Raw genomic sequence first — 26,699 nt, forward strand, 5'->3', positions numbered from 1 at the left:
AACCAACGGTGGGACATAAAATCGTTTAGCATTCATAAAAATCTACCGAAATTATGGAATTAAAAATATATTAAGCGCACAATATTAAGCGTCACGAACTGTATAGGTTGATGAATACGCAACATTTTTCGTGGCGCGTATTTTCGTTAAATTTCACTATCGAACAAAAACTCGTGTTGGACAAATCGTTCGTACGAAATGGACACATCGTCAAAATATAATATTATACAATGTTACCGAGCGTAGCTCAATACATTTGAAGTTTTTGAACGATATGAAAAATAATAATTGTTTTATTAACTAACGATAATAAATGCATAACTTAATGACTTGTTTACGCTGGTTATTGTTATATTCAATCGTCGTTAAAATTAATAAATTATCAGATTTAACCATTCGGATGACAAATAGTCGATTTATTTCAAAAATTGTCCCTCGGGTCCAGCAGTATTGTTTAATTGTATATTGCATCATATAGAATATTATAATGGTGTATTTTTTTTTCTGTCCAGAAAAATATATAAATAATTACAATCATTATTAGTTGTATGCATACTATACACAACTGAGTACAATGAGCAATTAGAATGACGTCGCGGGATTCATCGGAAAACAATCATCGAAAGCAACAGCCCAACGCAACGGCATTTGACAATTAATTGTGCAGAAAGTAGGAAGGAGACCCGCTGTTGACCTCGATACGATAATTTATTAAATAATTATGCTATATTTTTAATGAAAAAAATATGTGAGTTACCTTAAGACTATAACTGTAATTAATATTAATTAAAACAATCGTTGGATAGGTACTTTTATGTATAAAGTTCAGTTTGAAAGTACCTGCAAACGTGTGTTGCGGGTGAAATGCACAGCATATATGTTTTAATATTAGTATGTTTATTTATTACATTTGAAAACATGACTATACTATTACTGAAATTTATTTTTGAAATAGAACGCGATGTAAACTCATTATTGTGGGGGGGAGGTAGAGGGGTAAAATGTTTAATGTACCTTAGTATACATTATAAATACTTGGTAAATATTTCGTCGTTTTTTATACTTATATGAATTAGGTAAATGGTAAACGTATACATAGATGTATAGGAGCAATCGTCTGCAGTTTGTTTATGCTTCTCCTTGTACATGTATAATAAAATACAGTAAATTCCCGTTACAACGAACTCCAAGGGACCGAATTTTATTTTCGTTATAACAGAAATTTCGTTGTAACGAAAATTAGAATAAGCTCTTTATAAGCCCTGATTTTCGGCAGGGGACTTCTATAACTTTCGTTATAACGGGATTTTTCGTTGTAACGGGAATTTACTGTAATATATTTTAGATTCTGAGCGGAGCGACGAGTGTATTGATTTTATCATGGTGTTTTTTTTTGTGGACGAGTACACGATAAGTTGTTGATAAAATGCTTTAAAAACGAGGGTGGTTTTGGATATCGAATTGGATCTAGTTTGTACTTTAAAGAGGTCGCACTTCAAAACTACCAGTACTTATTTTTATAATTGGGAAAAACAGAAATGTTTACGCAAATCCAATTTTTGACAAAATCGGTTTTGTCTTTTGATGTAACTAAAAAAAGAATCACCGCAGATACCTATTTGATATTTTCACCAAATATCGTTGTTTAAATATTGTCGTTTTTATTTACGATAACATTTTTAAAATATTTCGATTATTTTTAGCCATTTATATAGGCAAAAGAAATTTTTATTTTCATTTTTTTTTTTTATAAATTTCGATTAATAGTTATTTACCGAGTAGAAATGCTAGTAACTTACTAAGAATACTATGTTCCAGTTTAATAAAAAAAAGACTACTTGAATTCGAGTTTAAAACATCCATTATAGTAAACTCTCCCTACATCAAGCCGTTATGATACTTCGAGGAAACTTATTACACAGTGAAATAATATATCTTCGTGTTTTTTTGTTGGATATAAACTATTTCAATTCAAACAATAAAACATTTAGGTAGGTAATATGAATAATAAACGATTAAATGAAAAACAAAGTTTTTTTGTGTACACAAAAAATGTAATTTATTTTATATTTTAACAAAAGTAATTTTCATAACAATAAACAAACAGGTATTAATTATCCGAAAATAATAAAAAAAATTATTAACGCCACAACACGTCCGGCTGAAAAACACGACCGCAGAAAACACGATATAGATAACATACCGCCTTATTACACGATTGTGCACTCCTCTCTTTCTCTACTTTTTGTCCACCTATTCGAACGTCCGTCAAGTTCGACTTCTATTCGGTTTTTCCTCTAATCCCGATATCGGTAGCACAAGGTCACACAACCACCATATAATATATGGTCCTGAAGACCCTCCGCTCGTAGACCACTCCGGAAGACCAACAGGAAACGGCGTCTGTTCTACAACAGTTACGTGTACGTGTACGGAGACAAATGGCACTGTCGTGTCGGTGTCCACGGAAATAAATCCATATCATTCTTCACCGTATGCTCGGGTACTATCGTTTCTGTAGGTTTATCTCCAGAGTAACCGCTGTCGGCCTTGATATCTGTAGTCCACGAGGTTCGGCCGGTGCACAGGAATCGATTTCCATGTAGTCGATAACCTCCGTCGTCATTGGTTGCTTGGAATAGTGTGATGTTATTCATCGTGTCAAGTGTCACGTTATTCAATTTTGAATTATATAAGCTGATATAATATGGTATATAATAATAATAATATTATAATTAATGCAATATTTTCGATAAAAATTATATTAATAATCACCGTAATACTGAAAGTAAAATGTGACTTTAATACATCATACTTAGTGATAAGTTTGCCACTCTGATAGACCGTATTCACTCAAAATCATTTTTTGTATACAATGATATATTAATGTATCATTGAATCCAAACAGTGAACCATTCGACACCGAATGTACATCAAAACGTAACTCACTTGCCTACCTTTTTTACTTTTAAATGCATAAATTAAATATTTTATACTAGTATTTAGTTATTGTAGTCAAAAGAAAAAATATGCTGCCCCCGGATATACTAAAAGATTACACTCACTACAACACGGTATGCACTTTCTCTCCTAAATACAGTCTTATTGACTAGAGTAATGAAGTTGCATGATTGGTATTAAATATACTTGAGCTTAGTTCAAATCTATATGTTATATAGTTAATTATTAACATTTTAGAAGACAATCCTATCATTCAACTACACATTTTGTATAATGGTCGTATTGATCAGTACTATAAACCGAAATTGAAAAAAATTAATACATGCAATATCCAAAACCATAATCAAAATTCGAAAATTTTTTTTCCGTTTCAAGCTCTGATTCTTATATTAAATCGGGACTCTAGGGTTGTCTTGGTGCATTATAGGTCCCTGCGAGAGGTTATACTCGTTTATTGTAGATCCAATGTCCCGCGAGTCTAATTTTCTATGTATAGAAATTAATATAGTAATCCGCCACAACAGGTACTATCGGAAGTACGAAAATCAATTTTGCTTTATACATTTCGACCTGTGTGTGTATGAAATATTTTGGAAACTTTGTGAAACTGTATTTATGAACCCAGTTGAAAAAATATTGAAAAACAATTAATATTATGTGATTGGAGATTACCATATTATATAATGTGTGTATAATATAACTATAATATAATATAATATTTTTATTATTATTAAATTTAATCAATACATTACATTTAAATCAAGTAATAATAAATAGTAACATATTAAAATTAAATTATCCCCTTAAGCATAGCTAGAATCATATATTATATACATATTTGATAAGTACGTGATCCGCGTAATTTCATGGTTACAGTGTATACCTATGTATAATGTATATACTATATAGATAAAATTTATTGATAATAATTATTATCAAAATACTTTCAATAACAACAAATTAATAAATAAATATATTTTAACTAAAGTGATCTAAATAAAAATGTGTTTTAAATTACTGCAGTTAAATTCTTAATATTTCATTTTGTTTACCAATGTTAAAAAGACTTGGCAACTTTCGACTCTACGTGCACGTCATTAATGCCCACGCTTTATAATTATTTATATAATTAAATCCTCGTTTTTTTTAAAAGTGATGATTGAGATGAATTATATACATTTTTTTTTATCTACTGGTTTTTTCTTAGGGGGTCGGGAATGATGAAATGTTATAATATTAATTAAACTATCATCTCTATGGAAATTTTATCGGTAAACCATAAAATTACACAATAACACGCAGAAGTATTTCGGTTCAATAGATCATATTCATAGATTTATATAATATAATATAAATATCTGATTATCTGAACACTAAGATAAATTTCAATAAGAAACTAAACCTAAATTAATGAATGTATATTAATATAAACGTATAATACATGTTTTTAGATTATTTTAATTTTTTACCAATTGATCGAATAATGTTTCTTCGTCAGCAATTTCTAAGATATTTGAAATTTCTGCTATAAATTAAAAGCTGTTTCCATAAAATACAACAATTATGTATAATTAATTACTTATGTTATATTATTAAATAGTAGTTTGAGTCAAGGGTGGATACAAGGGAGGGCAATGGGGGCAATTTCCCCCTCCCCGTTCACAAAAAAAATATTATATATTCCAACAAAGTTTTTTTTTAAATAGTTGATGACCTTTTTTAGTTGATAACTAACCCCCTCCCTTTATTTAATTTAAAATGCGTAATAGTCAATAATTACTTATACTTTATAGTTAATACACACATAGCCCATAAGTAATACATTATTTTGTATACAAATATAGATGCGCGTGTATATTATTGATTTATTTTGTGGCTGGTCTGGAGAATCACTTGTCAGTTGTCATGATAATATTCGACAGTCGAGACGAAAACAAAAAATGATCACCAAAAACTGTTTTCGTGGAAAATAAAACAGTGTACGCTCAGTCACGAGGAGACTGGAAAATATTTATCGGTATACGATCTAGGTATATGTCTATATCTATCTACGTCTTATTTCCATACTTTTATAATTTATTGTAATAATACATAGTTTATAACAGAAAATATGCTGACTTGGTTATTTTGGGAAACTGAGAAAAGTGCATACCATTATCATTTTGACTAGATAAATATTTTTTAGGAGATTACTAGCTTTATTTATTTGATATTTGTTTTTTTTTTCAATGCCAAAAGATTAGGTAAGATTATGCATAAAACTATACTATAGTGAGTGTAGACAAACAACTAGCGTATTTGAACGCAAATGATTATAATTCATATATTTTTATGAATAATCTTGCTCTTTTTTTTTACTCCATCAACAACCTAAAACTGTTATCATTGAACATACAACGTATAAAAACTGAAATAACCATTACCTACAAACTGTAAAGTGTAAACAATAATAGTAATAATATTTTACGAAACAGTGAAAACCATGAGAAATAGCATATATTTTTTTTTTTAAAGTTCTACTCACAAAAAATAATAGTATGCACAATTGTAAATATAGTCAAACCTCAATTATTAAAGTATACAATGTCTTGGCACATTTTGCATAGTTTTCTCTGAAACATTACTATACTATTGCTATTATTATTTACGTTATATTTAGAATTGTCTAAGATCCATAGGTAGATACTTCAAATCATCTCGTGTGATCGTATTAATTTCTATATTTTGACGAGAATTTATAATGGTAAAAAGTAATATTCATATACATACCTACTAAAGAAAATTATTTTTCTTTGTTACAAATGTAAAACTATATTATGTACTAAATAGATTTAATTTAAAGTTGATTGAAGCAAAGCAATGTCATTGTGGTAGATACAACTGGTACTAGTGTTGATTTTAAAATCAATGGTATACTAGCAACAGTAGCAACTAGATATATTTTGATCAACCCCGAAATAGCTATTGACAAATCCGTACATAACAACTATGTAATATCATAGCCTTCTTTTTAATACTAAAATATCAGGTAGGTATGTAATTCTGTGGTGTACTTTCTATAAGGTGTCAAGTGTACCTACCTCATCATTGAGAAGACTATACTGTAACAGACACGGATTCAAGATGTCATGAAATATAGAATTTACCTAATAATATTTAAAAATATGTAATAAAAATAATTAACGTTTTCTCTTCATGTTTAGTCATTATTTTATTTAAATTATAGATAAATGTGTTAGATTTGAGTTCAATACCTAAAATACATAATTGCACACGAAAAATGACTGTGAGCGAAGACCGTCTATCATACTAAATATATTTTAATATTTTATTATAAAAATGTATTGTTGAATATTAATAATACGGTATATAAGTAAGCAATAGATTAAAATAAATCTATATATTTTTAAAATATTATTGCGTATAGTTAAATATAATAATATAGGTACTTAAAAACTTCAAATCCTTGAGAAATATTTTTCAACAATAATAAGATAACTAAAATCGTTATATTTTATTCAAAAAAATTGTGACAAATATTTTTTTAGATTTTTGGGTTTTTAGACTTTTAGTTATTTTTAAGTCTAGCATAAAATTAAACATTTTATAAATGTTTAACTACAAGTCATTTAATTTACATACTCTCGTGATTTTGACAAATTTTGTCAACATTTCTAAGTATTGACTAAAAATGTTTATACATATAAAAAAAAATGTGACTATTTATTTCCAATATATTTGTAAATGTTTGAAAGAATAATTTATATGGATTTTGTATTAAGTTTTTAAGTTGTTTGATGTAGTCTAAAATATTAGTATACATATTTTATTGAGTATAGAAAATAATAATTTAAGTAGCAGTGGAATATTTATAGTTTTTACAATTTACACTATTATTGAATATTATCTACTTTAAAAAAATTTTTATTTTTATTTTATGTTAAATTTGTAAAAAATGACACAAAATAAATATGACACATCATTAAAAAATCTATACTTTTATCGCTTCGCTCCGAACCTAATGGAGAGCTTTACGTAAAAATCAAATCTCGTAAAGCTTTATGGACAATTTTAAATTTTAATTGTTTAAATGTTATTATTGAGGCCGGAATAATTAGGAGTCGTTAAATAAATGTGTGGGACACGAAGTCTAGAAATCTGTTATTAATATTTGATTTCATATTTTCATAGATCCACAGTATTTTATGACGATGTTACACTCACGCGTGTCTTATGTCTAAAATAATATCCGATATATTTGTGCACTATTTTAAGTATAGTCGATACTCGTGTAATAATATAAATTAATATTATTATTTATTTTACTAAAATATCGGTTTTCGTCAAACTAGTTGTATGCTCGTAGACAATTGGACTCGTCAATCGTCATAGCTATGACGTTATATACCTATAAGATGTTTAAGCACCGATTACCTAAATTTATTCACGCGTATACCTACTTCAAATACGTCATTATTCATAATATTATGTAATATTAATTTGTCTATTGTAAAAAGTGTAAACATTGATCTATTTCTATCATCTTATTTTTCAAATATAATTTTAAATTTTTTATCGCGTAAGTGCGTAATTGTATAATAACTCTAATCTAATAATATGACCACATTATAGTTTTTGTAACAATATTCAATATTCAATATTGTAATGATGATTAAATGTATACGATGCAAGTAATAAGAAAAAAAGTTTTGTCCATCTGCTCACTTGACGTGATTTCGGTCATATCAATTATCAATTTACTAATTGATAGGTGATAAAACAATCAAGTAAGTAATGATTTTATTGTTTATTGTTGTATAATCTCTATCGTCTATGCCATTGACTCAAGTTAAGATGAAGATATCTACTATTCTACACTGTCCACTTAAGATCGATCAATCGTGCAGTGTACAGATCCGTTTTAATCATCAAAGCTATTTAAAAATATCATCACGTCTATAAATAGATGGTCGGTTATTGACAGTTCATTATTGGTACCTACTTTATAATATTATCAGTACTCACACGTATTTTAAGGTAAATACCTAAGCAATTTATACTTTAACAATATAATACAATATTTTTATTTTTTAACAATTAATTAACAACCATGACAATCTAAAATAGCAAATTATCAAAAACCAGGTATTAAAAAATGTATTGATATTGATTTTATATATTTTAGTAGGTTTAAGTTTTATTTAATAAATTTAATATTATTATTTAGATGCCTGCGCCATTGCATGAGAAACAATAAATTGTAAACATAGAAAAAAAGTAATAAAGAATACTCAAAACAAATTATCAGTTACTATGATTTGTAAATGTTTAAATAATCGTTCTAGATAGACTTAATTTGAATAACTATCAAATTTTTCTCAACAGTAATAATAAAAATACTATCAGAAAAGTATAAAACTGATACATTTTTATTCCCATTAACGTGAACTCTGCGGTGAGTTTCAATGCATTATTTATAATATTACATACGGGGTATATGACATATAAGGCATCTAAGACACTAGAAAGATCACAGATAATGTGCTTAATACCTATACCTACTACCGTAAACATTAAACGGGTATTGTACTAACGGTATAGGAAAAATTGAAAAAAAATTAAATAAAATGCACTCCAGTGTTTTGTCAGGTCAATATATTTTTTCAATCGAGGTATATAGTATTGTTCAACTTTTATCGGTTGAGTATAGACATAGTAAAATGGTCTCGAGTAAATTCGTAATACAATGATAATATCATGATGTTGTAGACAAAATGTAAGTTTTTTGAAGAACTATAATAATATAATAGGTACACCGTACAAGACCTTAAAACTATAATATAATAACACGAAATGTCCAGACATATATATCAATGCTTAAGCTTAATAACATAATATATATATATATATATATATATATAGATTCAAATTCAATAATAATAAAAAAAAAACCCATTGGTAATATATTATTTCACCGTCGATTAATAACAAGTATAATATCTATATATATATATATATATATGCATCGAAAACAGTCTGTATAATATATATTAAATAAATTATATGTATAGGTACTATAATATTATAACATAATATTTGCTTAAAAAACTATGTGTATGATCTCGTATAGTTGCATACACTTATATTAGTCTATAATAACACGTCATTTGTCGTACATCTAAAACAGTAAAATGCAACACTGACATGGCCATATTACATAATAATATAATATTATTTATACGTATTCGTATCAATCTAATGTTATACATAGGCAATCGTTTATAGTGTATCGATGGCACTTGTGTACTTGTGTACATAATATATTATACATTAATAAAATATTATAAATTTATATAACGAACGAACGCAGGCGTACACTATAGTTATGTATAGTTAATAGGTGGTACAATATTACAAATATTATAAAATATACTTAGTAACCGCACACTAGACTATTCGATAGTTTACCTATAGTTAGGCATGTCTTAAACTCTGCAGCGTTCTACATAGTAAAAAGTTATCGTACAACAATACGTGGCATAATTATATAATAATCAATTGATATTATGTACGAGTATATATGTATATATAAACGTATGGCCGCATTCTATTTCGGCCGGGGGGTGGCGATTGAGTTATAGGAGTGTTATTGTGGGCGTCTCGTGTGTGTGTGTGTGTGCTTGTTGGGCTAATAGCGGCAGTGGTCGCTGTTCCGGTGTTCACGTTATGGCACACAACCGGGACTTGGTCTTAGTGGGTTTCCGGCCGGAAGCCGTCTGTGGGTGCTGCATGGTCGAGTTCTGATGTTGCATGTGATGCTGCTGACCCATGAGCCTGCGCTGCTGCAATAACCTGTTGACCACTATCCGGTACGTTGCCACCACGTTACTCCTAGATCCTCGGGAACTGTGTTCGTCGAGCATGGCTTCGGATATGCCAAGTACTTCTAGCGCCCGTCTGGCGTTCGACTCAGTGTCGGTGATCTCAGTTCCAGCCGCCGTCGGGTAAGCGCACCACTGACCGTATACCGAGTTATTGTTGAACCGTATCTGATACGCAGATGCCTCCCGCAGCCAGTCGGACTTTAGCACCTGATCTATGTCGAACCGGTGTTCGGGCGACGTGTTGAGCATGGATTCTGTAAAATATGAAATACATATGCGTATAAGTATATAATAATACATTTTATTAATATGACATAGTCGTTATGTCATAATATGATACAATATATTATATTAGTAACCTGCGTATTAAGTAGAGTTCTCCAGATATTTTATCATTACAGAATTAGTATAGAGATTGATTTAACAAATCTGAGAATATTTCCTCAACGGTTTTATAACGCATAATTTTTATAATCATATGTATATGAATATGATAATATACCGAATTTATCTTACCCTCCATTACTAGAAAGTATATGACTAAGATACCTACATAAATGTGTTTAAACTCCTAAATAGAAAACAAAGATTTATATTTAATTTTTTTTACTTATTTTTTAATTTGTGCTTAGGTAAACTGCATTAATATTTCTAAAAAAAATTAATTAAAAACAATTTTTATGCTTAGGTGAAATCATTAGAACTCTGGTGATATCATTATTTAGATACATATTGTATATAATATTGTAATTAAACACACGCAATAATATGACATATACTGTTTTTAAATTTTCCGTGATGAAATCCAATTTTTTGGGATCATCTCCACTCACTATCCCAACCTATGTCATCTGATCTTATTCACTATAGGTGGAAATATATTTTTACCAAATGTTTGGAAATTATACATTAATTGTTTAATTTTATAATAAAATGTCGTGTGAAACGAAATAATAAAAAAACAACACGATTTTTATAAAGAAAATATAACTTATTTATACATTGTTCTCTATACCAGCGGTTATCAAACTTTTTAGTTAAAATGGGTTAGCCTTGGCTAACCTAACCCTGGTGTTCTTCTGTGAATACCACAAGGAACACGATAAAAATGAACTACACTAAATCTCATTAATAACTTATAGTAGCTGCAGCAGGTGTCCTAGGCGTAAGTAATTTATCTATCAATCGATAACGCAGCTTACGATAAACAGATCTAAATAATTGTATACATAAAACAACTTTTTGTCTTGTTAACTACAATATGGAATGTTTATAATTTTTTTTTTTTTTTTGTTCGAGTATATCATATTGAGCCGTGGCGCTCCTGAAATGAGTTCGCGATGCCCCGAAACGCCGCTGCTAAGCACAGGGTGGGAATCACTACTCTATACATATTATTATATAATATAATATATAATAAATATATATACGACAGAGTTTTTAAGCCTAAACACTACACTTACAGTCCTTCCATGTAATACACACGAGTATTGATTTGCAAAAAAACAATGCGTATAACTGTGTGCAAATGTGTGTATACGAGTGCAGTGTATCATGCAAACGCACATCATATATACAGTGTGATTAGTGATTAAACGACATTATTATATACGTGTACACAGCTCAGTATTTTTAAGACGGATAACGATGTATCCCAAAATATCGAGTATTTGGGTTTAGTAAATCGCCGAGTATAATAATATAATTATATCGTATATTATTAAATATTAACGCAACATCGTCTGTATACATATATGATTACCTACCGCCTATTCATATCCTATACAGTCTATAACTATATTATTACAAGACGTATTTTTGTGTTTCGTGTTTTTTTTTTGTTGTTGTCCGTATACCAATTAGATATGTATAAATGTATAAAAATGTATTATTATAATTTATTGTCAATATCGTCCTGTAAAATATGTAATACCGAAATCATCTACGAATTCTAATGCTGTTGTTGTTCTCGTTGTATATAAACGTTAGTATACCCACTCATTCAACATTGTCCAGGTCAAAGTACTCTGTTTACACATGTTTCAATGTCTGTGATGTGTTGATGGTTGAAAGTTCATTTGCGCGGTGAACCGTCTTAATACACGACTAGTTTTTAAATCAAAATCAATATATGCTATTGGTATATATAAGTACTGTTATTGTATTATAAATATAAACAAATTACAAAGTTCAGCGCAAATCTGCAGTGCGCGCGCACACACACACACACGCATAATATTATATTGACATATAATATAATATGATATTATCTATATATATAATAAGTGTGTGCAGCTTAGGTATAAGAGTGAATATTCTGCGTTACGTATATACTCCGGAAATAATCATATATAATAATTATTATAATTCTATTAAATCTGCTGCAACGCGCGGCTGGTTCACGCGTGACATTTCGCGATTATCCTCCGCTGACTAACAGAAAACCGACATTTGATTTCGTATAAAAGGAACCAAGAAAACCTTTTTCAATTCTTCCCGCAACACTCGTAAAACTGTACGGAATTTCTGCGAGGAGACGCGCGTTTATGCGAATATAAGGTTTTCATTTGAGACCACTACTAAAATAAGTGTACCTATACACAGTCGTGTATACAACTCGAAGCACAATATTCATGACGAGACATTTGACTCGGGCGGATGGACGTCCTTCGAGGACGATTTATATACCATCAATTATTATTACTCATCCGCTATCATATTTATCGTGATTTATAGCCATATATTATGTACCTATGAGTGACTTTAACAGCTGGGACATACACGCGGGCGAGTTCACGTGCCCCGCCAGTATTGACCGCCTCAGCCCGGCCATATTGTCGCCCAGGAATGGCATCGTGGCGGTGGTCATGAAGAACAACAGCACGCCCAGCGACCACACGTCGACGGGACGGCCGACGTAACGCTCGTCCAGGAACAGTTCGGGAGCGGCGTACGGCGGGGACCCGCAGAACGTCTCCAATTTTTCGTCATCTGTAAAACACGAAAACACATTTTACCACCTCGCTGTATATATAGGTACCCGTCATTATTATAAATAGGTAGGTGGCGACTATGTATCGTTAACGTCGGTAAACGGAATGAATAACTGATCGATAAAATATAAGTAACAATATATTAATATTATAGAATAGATGTTAGATATTTTTAAAAAAAACTCCCTTATAAACTGAAAAAAAAATCGTCATAAATATGCAGAACGCGTGTTTAAGAGTAATATATAATATATTCCCAACGTTTAAAGTAATGCTATATTTCTGTACTATCGGAACGAATTTAAAGATTTCGAACATTTTCAACCCTCGTTGAAATAATAATAAGAGCATCTCAGTATTTTTTTCGTTATTATGAATTTCAATTCGCCTGAAACGAATTATTAGTTGTAGTTAATAGAAATGGTTACGACTACACGTACTTTACCGAATAGTAATAGGTATATGTAAATTCTTCAATTCTTCGAATTAAATGTTATTTTGATTTTATCGTTTTTCTCCACAACTATATAGTTATACGCATAAGCATAAAACAATTATTTATGTTGGAAAATTTGATATAACTCATAGGCGTCCGCACGGGGTTAGCAGAAACAGCATATGCTTCCCCGAACTTTCTTTATCGGGGCCGGCAAACATTAAATAATGGGCCTCGGTAAAATTATATTTCCATAAATGATATTTTTTTCATATTATAAATAATAAATATTAACTATACAGGCTTGTGGAAAAGTACACCTTTAGTGGCTTAGTATCTTACTGTACAACTTTTATACAAAAAAAAAAACAAATAACCAATGAAATTTTAATTTTGATACTCAATAGTAAAAAAAGTAAAATTATGAGCCGGTTTTAATGGTGAATTTGAAGAATGAGCCGAATTAATCTCTTGCTGCTCCTGAAACCGGAGGCTGCGCACGCCTATGATATAACTATAATTTAAAATCACAATCTATACTTTGTATTTAGCTTTTTTGGGATACAAAAAATGTAATACAATAATTGCTATAATCGCTGTCAATCATAACGAAGTAAATTCGTTTAGGAAATTAAAACTTTGCCGCTGTTCAACAGAAATGGCTGTAGGTAGAATTATATAATATGTAGTAATATCTGTAATAATTATTACTATATCTTACTTTAACGACACTGAATAATGGTCGTGTGTACGATATGCCACATTATGATATTAACTGTGATAAAAATATATTATGTGTATAATATTATGATTATGATAATATTAAAAAGTATTTGTTTGTACACGGCTGATAAAAAATAATTTAATCGATATTGTTTAATTAAAAAGAACATTAATGTATAATATACATGACGTCACAGAGCTTCTATCGAATTGAATTATATATATGTGCGTGTGTGTTATTGCCTTGACATCGTATTTTGGAGATATTGAATCAACGTGAGATAAAAGCGATCAAAAAAACATTCATTGTTGGGAATAAAGACAGAATAAAAATCATTATCAATCTAAAACTCGACTATCGGTTTTTGTCACATTCAACGATTCAGAAATAAACGAATAGCGATCCTATTATCATTCTGTGTATGAGCATTGAGCCTCCATCGTATTATATTTTCTATCTCACTAACAACAACGGTATTACCTATACTCGTGAAGGTACGTAGTACCTATATATATTCGTTTTTATTTATTTATTTATCAAAATGATAATAGGCCTCGCTGAACATGTTATTTAACTTGTTAAAATATTATGAGTTTATATTATATATATATATGTTCAAGTACTTGAGACTGTGATGCTAAAGCCAAAGTCTCCTAATTTGGCGACGCCTCTGGAGCTCAAGAACACGTTCTCCGCTTTGATGTCTCTGTGAACGATGTTGCGGTCGTGCTACAGTGTACATGTAACCGGGAACACAGACGACAAAAAATACGAATTAATAAATTATTATGGTCGACGTCGATAAAATCGATGAAAAAAAATTATTCACCAAGTGTTTGACGGCCAACACGATTTGAGAGAAAATGTTTTTCGCTTCCGACTCGTGCATTCTGCCCTCGGATATCAACCTTTTGAACAATTCCCCGGCTGCCGCATGCTCCATTATCAAATAATATTTCGTGTACGTCTCGATTACTTCGAACAGTCTGAAATGGGATTTACTTGGTATTATATACTATTATATACACAGATGGCGATGGGGTTATGGAGAGATACGAACGTTTTAAGATCGTTTATTGATTTATATAGTGCGTATTATATATTAATCGAACGAAGAAAAACGAAAATAGAAAAAAGCAAAATAATATGAGAATGAATCGCATTACAGTCATGACAATAATATCACACACAATGTCTTGCAAACACGTGTCGATGTATACAGATGGCCAGTTTTACCGAATAACGTTTTGATGATGTATCGATTCCATGACGGAGATCTCCCGGGACAGCATTTTCTTCGCTTTCGCCGTCAATTTTGTCTTGTCTAATATTTTGATTGCCACTCGTTCTGAAAATATACAATAAAAGAAAACTCGTATTATACATTCGCTGTCTGTAATGGTGTGGCGTATGAAATAAAATATATCACATTTTTTTATTGTTATTTATTTTATATATATATATACATCGCTCGCTCAGTTACAGAAAACGAGGAAGTCGTATAAACGAGTTTGTATAAACATTTCTGCAAGGAAACGTTTAAGTACATAATAAAAAATTGTTAATTGTTATACGAATAATTTCGATTACTTGATTATTATATAATACATATTTCGTTATTATGAGACTATATCTACTAATTTTTGCATTTATTTTCATTCTATAGGTACCTATTATTATGATTTTTTTTTGTTTATACACTATGTGCACATTTTGAATATTAATAATCAATTAAACAATTGCATAATGATATAAAAATTAAATACCAAACAATTTTTTTTTACGACTAATAGATGTTTGTAAATATGTTAAATAATATAATTATATTCATTATCTAGGATGAAAATTATTGAGCTGATATGCAACTAGTTATTAGTTTTTTTTTTCCACAGATAAATTAAATCTATAACGTCACTCGTTCCTATAATTATTTCATATCTTAAATATTCCATCAATAACTAAGTAAACATTTATTAATTAAATATTTAAATGAAATATTATTAGTGTCAATTCGTCAGTAAATACAAAAAAGGAAATCTGAAAAAATATTTTGTGCCAACAACAGATAACCTTAACTTATTAATACTGAAAAAAATCCATTTAAACATTGTAAAATGCAATTTGCGGATTACTTGAAATTATTAGCTCTAAGTATACACTATACTTATACTTTATAAATTGCGCATAGGTTGTTAGATTAGAGTAAAGTGAATCGATAATTATGTACTTTTAATATTATATCGATGCTAGTGACATTTATAATTATTGTCAAAGTGTTTCATTTGATCCGTTTAATCAGTCAAGGCCGGGACCTATGTACCTTTGGTCAACTCGTGGTATCCAGTTTTCACTTGCGAAAAATTGCCTTTGCCCAGCTCCCCGCTCAGCTTGTATAGACCGATTCTTTTTCCAACAGCCGTATCGGTTTGCCATTTCCGGTCGTTGTCCAAATTGTCGATCGCCTTTCGGTAAGCTAAATTAAGTAAACGAAAAACGAAAACGTGAACAAAACGCCGTAGCAAGGTGCTGTATAATATAAAGTTTTATATTGATAGCTGCGGCATTTATACTTTATACAAGTATTTATTATGTACGGTTTCGTGCGCGGACTTACCTGTTAACTTTGTTGGAGACGCCTTCTCCTCGGAAGACTCGCACAAGGTCATCGTCGTAACGTCATCGCGTGTTCTCTGAAACAACCGAAACACATAATATAAATATATATTGTATAGTACACATATTCGCACTTCGTGGTCCTGCCCTTCTCCAGCTATTATTGTTATTATTATATCTATAGTAGAGAAGTACAATATTATTATATAATATATAGTGTAGTATATAACGATATATTATATTTTATACACCAACGCCACTCTCAATGTACACGGAGAAGTCCCATTGATGTATTATACGCGTACGACATGAATTTTATACTTAAATACCTATCAAATCGTTTGTACGCACTTCATACCTATAATATTACCTATATTTATATAGGTGGTAATAATAATAATAATAAATACACGCACCGTTGTACTTAGGCATACCCAAACATGTATATATGTTTATATATAGGTACTCTTATAGTCTTATATACTGTATTATAGTGACGAGCACGCGACGCGGTAAGGAAAAAGCAACTGCCACGAATTATGTCCGACGTATAATATAATCTTTATGACGATTATTGTTGTATCGGACGTAATAAACAATAACGATTATATTATTATTTATATTGATAATGCTAATGGTATTTTTTTTACATATCTATTATAAATTTATAATGGCTTGGTAAAAAATTATGTTTAACATAAATGTTTTACACTTTATAAACTAGTTTCTTCGACTATTTCACCTTTAGTTTTATTTTTATTATTTATTTTTAGTTTTAGATTCTGAACGTATCAATGAATGCATTTTATTTTGATTTATTTTAATTGCGATAACAGTTAACTTTTGACCAAAATCCATATTATGCAGTATTGTGTACAACGAAGTTTGTGTACAGTGATTTATACTCGTAATATTTTAGTTCAGTTAATGAAATCGCATTGACGCGATGCGCAAAAATAATTACCTTTTAACGTTCATTTATGTGTTATAAGCGTTAACATAGTGATAAATTTATTGTTCATTGACTGTGCGATTATGTCGTCGTCGACAAGACATTTTTCCTAGGAAATAAATTCTGCAACTACGGTCTGCGAGCATATGATGTTCAACACTCTCAGCTCAATTTTAGTCTCGTGCTAATTAACGTGATAATTACACACATACGCGGACATAATATATGGGTACATAAATACGCAACGTTCAAATCGAAATACAAGTGGCAGGTGCGAACGTACTTATCGAATACACTGTGCTGCTGTAGTGATATAATAATCGTATTATATTATTATTATTCCGCAATAGAGACCTAATTAGTTAGCTTGCTCATAGGCCTGGAGTAAAGCCCCCCCCCCGAGTATATATGAAAAACGAATAACTTATATGCGTGACGTAACATTAAATTACATCATTCCGAAGCCGTCGATGAATCTCCGTCATCGGGAGAAGATGCGCGTAACGCAACGTCGCAAGTATAAATCCGTGTAAACAAATCAGAAAAAAAAATCGTACGACCTGAAGTCTTTTAATATATAATAAACTTTAATATTACGAGTATAGTCTCTTTTCATCCTCAAATGGAGCCACTGATTTAGTGATATCCTAAACCGGATATATAAATTAATTAACTTTACCGTATTTAAAACCAGTGATAATAAGTATGGGTTGCAGGAGGTTTTTCGTTAAAACACTCACGCTATTATACCTTTAAAATCGCATAAAATGTTTGTTGTTCAAACATTACATAAACATTATATCGATTGTATTTGAATGTTTCGAATTAAAAAAAAAAATAAAATAATAATATTATATATTATATATTATTATGTACCTACACAAAAACGGCTATAATATCAGTGGCGTGATTATCTATACTTTTATAGCAGTAGGACCCAACTGTTTTTAAATAAAGTAACTTCAACCTTATACTCCTTATAGTCATTAGAAAAGCTCGATATATTTCCCACCATATTATACACATATATATATATAAAAGCTCACAGAAATGACGCCTCACAGCCAATTCCTGCAAGGAGAGGGTGAGAACTGAGAATCGATAACTCATTAGTATTTATTATATTGAACATATTACGTTATTCATAAATTTATATATTATATACATATGTTTATTTAAGTAATATAATAGGGATTCTATTACAAAACCCATTAGCTTATTTTTGGTAAAAACACTAAAAACAGGTTGTGTTGTTATTAATATTATATTTAAAATGTTTTCGTTGTCTATGGTTGCCTTTGATTGTTAATGGTTTTTTGGTGAAGTACGTTGTGTGACAGGTAGGTAGGAGTGGGGCACTGTGTAATAATAATGTATTTTATTATCCTCAAAATAACGCATATTGGTTTCCGCGGTTCCTTGGTGCAGAAGATATGTAAAACATAATGTGTTCTACTGTCACAGTATCTCATCATAACATTACACATAATACGAATAGTATTAATAAATTATTGTTTATTATTGTCGCTTTGTATTTTTCGTAAAGGTTTTCCACATAGATACAACACCATATACTGCTCTAAAGTCGAATTGTATGATGTTCAGTCGGTTGACGATAAATTAGTACTTCGTATAATGCTGCAGTATTCATAATATTATACTAAAATATTTAGTTGTGATAATTATTTTTAAATTTTTCCATAAATATTTTTATCGAACAAAAACATGAGTAGGCGTACTTGTGGACTTACTTAGTCGGCATTAAGAATGGTACAAAATGAACATCGAAGTTATGATTACTATCAAACAAGAGTTTAGAAACGGACATCACGAAACCATCAAAATATTATTTTCTAGAAAATATTATTGTATAACGTCGATTGGCGGTTACGAACTGACATAATGCACACGCGATATGCTAACATAATGTTTTCTATGTTTCTATGGTCTCATTTCTCCAGATGTGTTTATTGCAAATTAACATTATACGATATATTTTCGAAGGCTCGGAAAGTCGGAACGCATAATGATAAAAATGTACTTAAAAGTACATATTTCCAAAAGAAAACAACACACGTAAAAGCGGGAAAGCATGAACAATGATTTTCGTACATCGAGATGTTCGAAATTTTCTTAAAACACAATAAACAGGTTTTAAAGGTGAAATTCAACTGCGTTACGCGGTGATTAGCGCTCTGGCAGATCCGTTTCGTTACCTATTCTAAATTTAAATTCAAGGTTATAAGATGAATAATAATAATATATTCTCATTTACGTAGCTTCAAGTGTTTAGGTCTAATTAAAATTAAAAACGAAAATAATTATATCAAAACGTCACGACCGCGTACAACAGATAAAATCATATGATGGAATCAGTGGACAGTGGACCTTACTTTATCTATATACACAACTATTGAGGCATATTATTACTTATCATATATTTTTTTAAATTCAATAAAACCTCACTGTACAAACCACATATATATATATATACAACAAACGTTTATACTCTATTCAGAAATATTGAAGTAAAATATTGTGTTAAGCTTTGCAAGAAGCTGTCACCGGTTTTTAATGTGGTGTACCGGAGTCGCAAAAATAAATTTCAGGACGTCCCGGTATTGGGGAAAAAATTAATTGTTTAATTTTGACAATTTTTTTGAATATTAATTGTAATTGAGAGTCAAAATGTTTTTTTTAACAAATACGGAATAAAGTAATAATGACAAATCTATAGGTTAATTATAAAATACTAGGTAATGGGAAAATTAGTGGGAACAAACAAGCGCGTGTGTACTGCCACTGACCAGTTTAATTAAAATTAAATAAATATTATAAATTTTATTATTTATTATTTGATATTTGATAACTAAAAAAAGTATTAATTTTTTAATTGATAATTTATTAAACAATAAATACAATTTTTGATACAATTTTTTTGTATTGTTATGGGTGTATAAAATAATGTATCGTTGTTCGTTTTTTTAATACATAGCCAATAATTATTATATAATATAATAATTATATGATTCACTTATATGTTTTGTTTCTGCTTTGTCTACTTTATGAAATTATGGCAACCCTTGCACGTTGCAAATCGAGGGAAATTGTTCACGGACACAATAATGACAGCGGTTGCGTATTGTGTACCTATTAATGTCACATGGTATAATATAATACTTTTTATGTACTTCATTATTGTATCAAACTCAGCTATACTGTATATGTTTTAATCACGTGAAATATAATGTGTGTTTTTGTTTTTTATTTTAATAAATTTACAAGCTACAACAGAGTTTAAATTACAAGTAAAATCAATAGGACGTTATTTTGTCAAGGATTTGTAATAATATAATATACCATATTATAATATTGATTTTTTATTACGCGAGCGCTACGCCGATTGAATTTTCCGAGTAGGTACTCGGCGATCAATGGGAAATCCTAACCAGAAAAATATAGTTGTCGTCCTAGAATGATCAAACGTGACGCCGTCGTCGCCATTGTAAGTACATTCTACTACGAAAAAGGGAATAAACTTTAAAGCTTGTATACTGTAACATAATATCGGCGTAATTGTGTGTGATCATTAATGTTTTCTCAAAATCTCAAGAATATATGTAATACTATATTACACAATAACAATAACAATATACAACTAAAACAGTATATAGTTTGACACTAATGGAAACGTGAATTATTAATTCCTAACAGTTATGTATACACACACACATATATATTGATAAACTTTGTTCAAAATCTGTATAATATGTGGATAAATATTTAAATAAATATTTACTGTAAGTTGTACCGTTGTTGATTTATGTTTTATGTGTGTTTTGTTCTAAACATTTATCTAAAAAAAAAACGCATTTTATCTAAGGTTATGGTAAAGTTCTTGTGCATGATAATTTTACAATAATTTTCGTCCACTGTTTTTAATTCGTATCCTATAACTAGTATAACTGATATTGATATACACCTCAGATTGCATATGTTATATAGCAACACATCGATGCATTTTATTATTTTTCTTTTAACTCGAACTCCGCCGATTAAAATACCACAATCAAAACTATGTAAGCTGTTCGGAATAAATATTCATTTTTTAACATGGAAATTCGGGAAAGATTATACATAAATGTGATTCAATCGCATATTTCCACTATTTCCATTAGTAGTTCTAAGCGTTTAAACCGGTGTTTACAACCACGGTACACGTTTATATATGTAGACGTTTATTCAAATTAATAATTTAGATGCCTACACCGAATGAAGGTCTATACTGATGATGATATTATTGTGGTACATTCAGATCTAGCCATATATAGGTATATCATATGCATACAACGCGTGTGTACGCATCGCGGGCCACAGGTTTAATACATAATAATAATAATATACAGGATACTGTGCATATATAGTATATAGGTGTACTCACGACGGGTTTTCTCCAGCAGAGTTTCGGCATCGTCTGCGTCGCCGCGGAACACGATCGCGATTATACTATTCGGAATTCGGATTCGGCGATTAAAATAATAATGTTATATTATGTTTACGACGGTACGGAATCTATCGCAACGCTTCGTCAATCGTTATGACGCGGAAACAGCAGAAAACAAAAGTACTTACCATAATATATAATATTACACTGTATTAGAGGAACGGCGATAACGAGACGTTCTCGCGTAGGTGCGCCCGGCAGCTCGCGTAGTAGAATAACACGCGTAAGGTAGACACTTTATAACAAATAGCCGCGAACGCGTGAACTTCGCACTCCCGCGTCGGAGAGCAGCGAATAAACGTCTACCGTTTGGCCTCTCGATCGGACCGTACGCGAGATTAAAAACGCCATGTACGACGACGACGTGTAAATGTGTGCGTTGTGTACGCGCGCCTGTGTGTGTGTGTGCATAATACCTATACACTTTGGGTCCTGCGTCTTATCGCCCTAATAATAGTAATAATAACTCACGTATATGACCCACGCGGTAAAGAAGATATGATATGAGGGGTATTCGTACTAAGTACATAGTGTATAATACACGTGTGGATAATAATTAGTGTCAGTTCGTTTTGCTATTTTTACTCAACAACGTACGGTTCACTGATAATATGATATTTATATATATATATATGATTATTATCGAGCTAAAAAAAAAAAAATAAAACACCTGATCCCGATTTTGCTAAAAACAAATAAATCGGTGAACCACATAGCTCGTACATTCCTCCGTCTACGTGGGTTACCATAATATATACGTCGTACACACGTCACACTGCAGCGAAAAGGATCGATACAGCGAAACGATAAAAATTGATCAGAATAAGTATTTTTATATCACAGATTACTAATCCCAAAACAAAATATCTTAACTCTTAAACTATTATAATAGGTAATACTGGTAATAGGTATACTAACTAATAACATATATAAAAATAGCTTTGTTAATAGTTATAACTTATAAAATATTAAAGGTAGATAAGAATATTACAAAAAAAAAAAAAAAAAAAATTACAAACGGATAATGATTTTTTTCGTAGAAAATTATAGCAAATTAATTGCAAAACCGTGTGAAAGTCTAGGGTATGTAGGTTAAAGTCGAGGGCAACTTTACGGACAGGTTGCTGTTATATATTATAGATCTCTGCAGTTGTTAATAATTATTTAATTGTTTTATTAAATTATTGTGCGTCACCGTAAATTGCATCCCGTTTAACATTTTTTATTTAAATCACAGCACAGGTACCTATATTTTATACATGCGTAAATTGTGGCTTAAATATTTCTTATTCATAAGTAAATCAGGGTTAGGGATATTTTTGAAAATCAATATGTCCCTTCCATTTTTATATGATTATTGTGACCTTTTTCTGGGACATAATTTACTTACTTTTATTATTGTAGACGTGAAGATGTATCTTTAGCGGCTAAGCAACATTCTGTAAGTGGCTAACCTTCTAAATATCGGGATTGGTAAATTGGGTCCCAAATGACCTTATCTCGGTAAATTGGGTCCCGGAAAATAAAAGGTTGTAGGTAAGTTGAGTCCCAGATAAAAAAAGGTTGTAGGTAAGTTGAGTCCCGGATAAAAAAAATATAAATTATTAAAATATATATGGTTTTTATAATATTATGTTCTAAATAAATAATAGTGTAAATGATTAATTTAAAAATGTTAATAAGCTAAATAATAAAAGTATGTAAAATTTTACAATATATGGTATAAATAATTAAAAAATTGTGTCTCGGGAAAAAATGTTAATACACTAAATATTATAGTACGTCAAATTTTACAATATATGATATAAAATACATATTATGCTTTAGGTAAAAACTTAAATGATAAACATTTAACAAATTCTAATCGAGTTATTATATTATTAGTATATTTCATCATTTGTTCTCTTAAGTATTTTTCTTTACCGAGCGTGATTTTCTTTTTTTGTATTGTACTTCGTAGTTTAATATGTGTCTCAGACTGTATTTGTAATAGTTCGTCCACAAAATTGAAAATATTAGGATGGGGACTATAAAATCTTCGGTTTAGTACAGCATGATAGGATTCACAACTATTTGTTGTACGCACAGTGGTGGCTGCAAATTCAGACCAAATATATGGGGGAAATGTAGCATCAGGTGAAATGTAGTTATCTAGTACATAATCGCAAAATGTTTTTATTTGTTTGTCATTTGGTTGTATTGCCATTAAATCTTGTGCAAAACATTCGCCAACTTCTTCAGGTCTTAAAAATGGCAAACCAAAAAAACATTTAAAAAAATCGCTTTTTTCTGTGTTTAAAGAGTTGTATGTGTTTACTAAACCAAGAGTTTGAATTTTTTTCCACCAATTTTGTCCTAAATGAAAACGACATCCTTTTATATTGATTTTAGGCCAAACAAGCTTTGCAGCCGTATGTATAGCAATCTCAAAGTCTATAAATACTACATCAGGAGAAAATATTAATTGATATTGTGCACAACTATTTACAGTATGTTCAAATAAACGTACGTATGTTTCTGTTTCTTTATTAGGTAATAAAAAAAATACTAGTGGAATATATGATTCGCCAACAAGGCCGTGAATGGTAAAAAATTGGTAAAAATATTTTGGACAACTTCTAAAAGTGCCATCGACAAGTATTGTACTAATTTCGCATAACACTTCTAAATTACTTTTTGTTGAAAACCCAATTATACCATTATTGAAATCATTAACTAATAAAAATGATTCATTTTTATTAGTAACTAATGTCATTTCATTCATAGCAGTATGCGTTTCTGTTATGTTTTTTGGTATGTTGGGATGAACAGATAAACGTGCATTTCTTATATTTCTTTTTATTAAAGAAGTATCATTTAAAGATAAACTATTTATATCACAGTTTTTTAACTCTCTGCAAATAAGTTTCGATGGCAACACCGATATCTCTTCTACCGCTTTTCTCTTGAGATTATTATTTAATTTTTGCCGGTTGATGTCTTGTTCGCTAGGTTTATTGTGATTGTGATCATTAAAAATCTCAGTATCAACACCATTATAAGTTTTAAAAAAACACTTACATGTACTTTTACAGCAGGTCCATCTCTGTACTTCATTTTTCAACATTTTGTGAAACCTAAACTTATGACCATATTTTATAATAACAGTTTTGTTTTTTTCGCTAGCCATTATTTCCATTTTTAAAATGTATAAAAAAAACAATAACTGTAAAATTGTGTAACTGTATAGCTGTAAGACACGATATAGTCACAAGTTGACGTTCAGCAGGCTACTAAATATATAATGAAATATCCCAGATATCGTACGTATATCTGTATGTAATCATCATAAAAATCGATGATAACTACTAACTAATACAAAAAAAGATAGACGAATAATACTAACACTTGTATACGCTCGTATTTCGTATACTCGTATATATATCTTAATTAGATTTAATCAAAGATACGACATTTCGGTATCTCATTTTTGGATAAAAGTGGCTACGGCCAGTGTAATAAAATCCGCGATAAGAATACCTGTCTATACACACATAAACATCAAAGTAGAATTAATTGATGTCCAGGCGGTGTACCCCTGTATGAAATATGACGTAGTATTGTAACAGAATTATTCAAAAGTATATTATATAAATATGAAATATTAAAGTTTTAAGTTTTTAATATTTTAGACATCATTGGCGCAATGATTTATAGCCGGGACCCAACTTACCTATTACCTTTTCATACCCGGGACTCAACTTACCGCTTTCAAAACGGACCCAAATTATCGCGGACCCAATTCACCTAGCTCCCTAAATATCGGTATCAAATGTTAACATTTTAGAAAACAAAAAGTGACCTTAGATACATTAGGCAGTTATATCTTTATTATGTTCATCCTTAGTTACTGGTACATATAATTATGATTTATTGTTGTTGATTTGGTTAGTGAGGAAGATGGAAATAAATATTATTCGTAACACATTTTTATAGATTACCGAATATCCTTATAATACGTTTATAAATCGTTAATTTAGCACACTTGAAGATTGAGCTTTTCTTACTTGTTTATTATATGACCGATCACCGATAGAAAAACAAATGTAATTTTTCAAAATCCAAGAGGGATTAATAGTTTGAAACAAATAAGTAAAGAGATGGAATACTACTACTAAAATAAGTGGAGCGATTTTATTCCCCAAAGGAATGACTAACCTAACCTCTACGTTAACCACGAGTGGATGGATATCTTGTACAAGTTCGGAGTTGAGGTTTTTTAGTGAACTAATTTACAACAGCTACTCCTATTGTATAGGTACAACCCATCGCATTCAGACGTGTAGTCGTCGTTGTCGTTGTCGTTGTCTAATACTCTATACCATTTACATAATATGCACATGCAATATAAAAATATTACTATGCATATAATATAATTTATAGACGAGTAAAATAGGAATGATCTATACAAATATGACCGTGACCGGAGGACGGTGATGGTGACGTGGTAAACAATAATAATATGTGTTTCCAAACGTCGATTTCTTTCGACCGCTACATTTGCATAACCGGATGGTATGAAAAACAATTCTATTACAATTATTACTCGTAACGTGGTTTATTTAGTTTTTCGTCTCTTTTGAAAATTGTTGT

The 26,699-nt window shown here is 30.2% G+C and overlaps 1 protein-coding gene across 5 annotated transcripts in view; it reads right to left on the minus strand.

Annotated features, from left to right (window-relative positions):
* Window positions 1-8,599: 8,599 nt before the first annotated feature.
* Window positions 8,600-26,699, minus strand: part of LOC132920786 (serine/threonine-protein kinase NIM1-like) — a 46,893-nt gene continuing 28,793 nt past the window's right edge. For 2 of the 5 annotated variants that reach the window (XM_060983454.1, XM_060983451.1), the window contains 7 exons: window positions 16,613-16,688; window positions 16,319-16,471; window positions 15,235-15,346; window positions 14,828-14,984; window positions 14,622-14,727; window positions 12,597-12,836; window positions 8,600-10,099 (listed from right to left, as the gene is read on the minus strand). In XM_060983454.1, the coding sequence (XP_060839437.1) occupies window positions 9,681-10,099; window positions 12,597-12,836; window positions 14,622-14,727; window positions 14,828-14,984; window positions 15,235-15,346; window positions 16,319-16,471; window positions 16,613-16,664 (1,239 nt within the window). In that variant the 5' untranslated portion in view covers window positions 16,665-16,688 and the 3' untranslated portion in view covers window positions 8,600-9,680. Of the gene's footprint in view, window positions 10,100-12,596; window positions 12,837-14,621; window positions 14,728-14,827; window positions 14,985-15,234; window positions 15,347-16,318; window positions 16,472-16,612; window positions 16,689-17,027; window positions 17,126-22,004; window positions 22,384-26,699 lie in introns of those variants that run through there. The other 3 variants (XM_060983453.1, XM_060983452.1, XM_060983455.1) reach the window with 3 other exon arrangements.

This window comes from Rhopalosiphum padi, chromosome 2 (genome assembly GCF_020882245.1).
Source record: "Rhopalosiphum padi isolate XX-2018 chromosome 2, ASM2088224v1, whole genome shotgun sequence".
NCBI classification, from domain to species: Eukaryota; Metazoa; Arthropoda; class Insecta; order Hemiptera; family Aphididae; genus Rhopalosiphum; species Rhopalosiphum padi.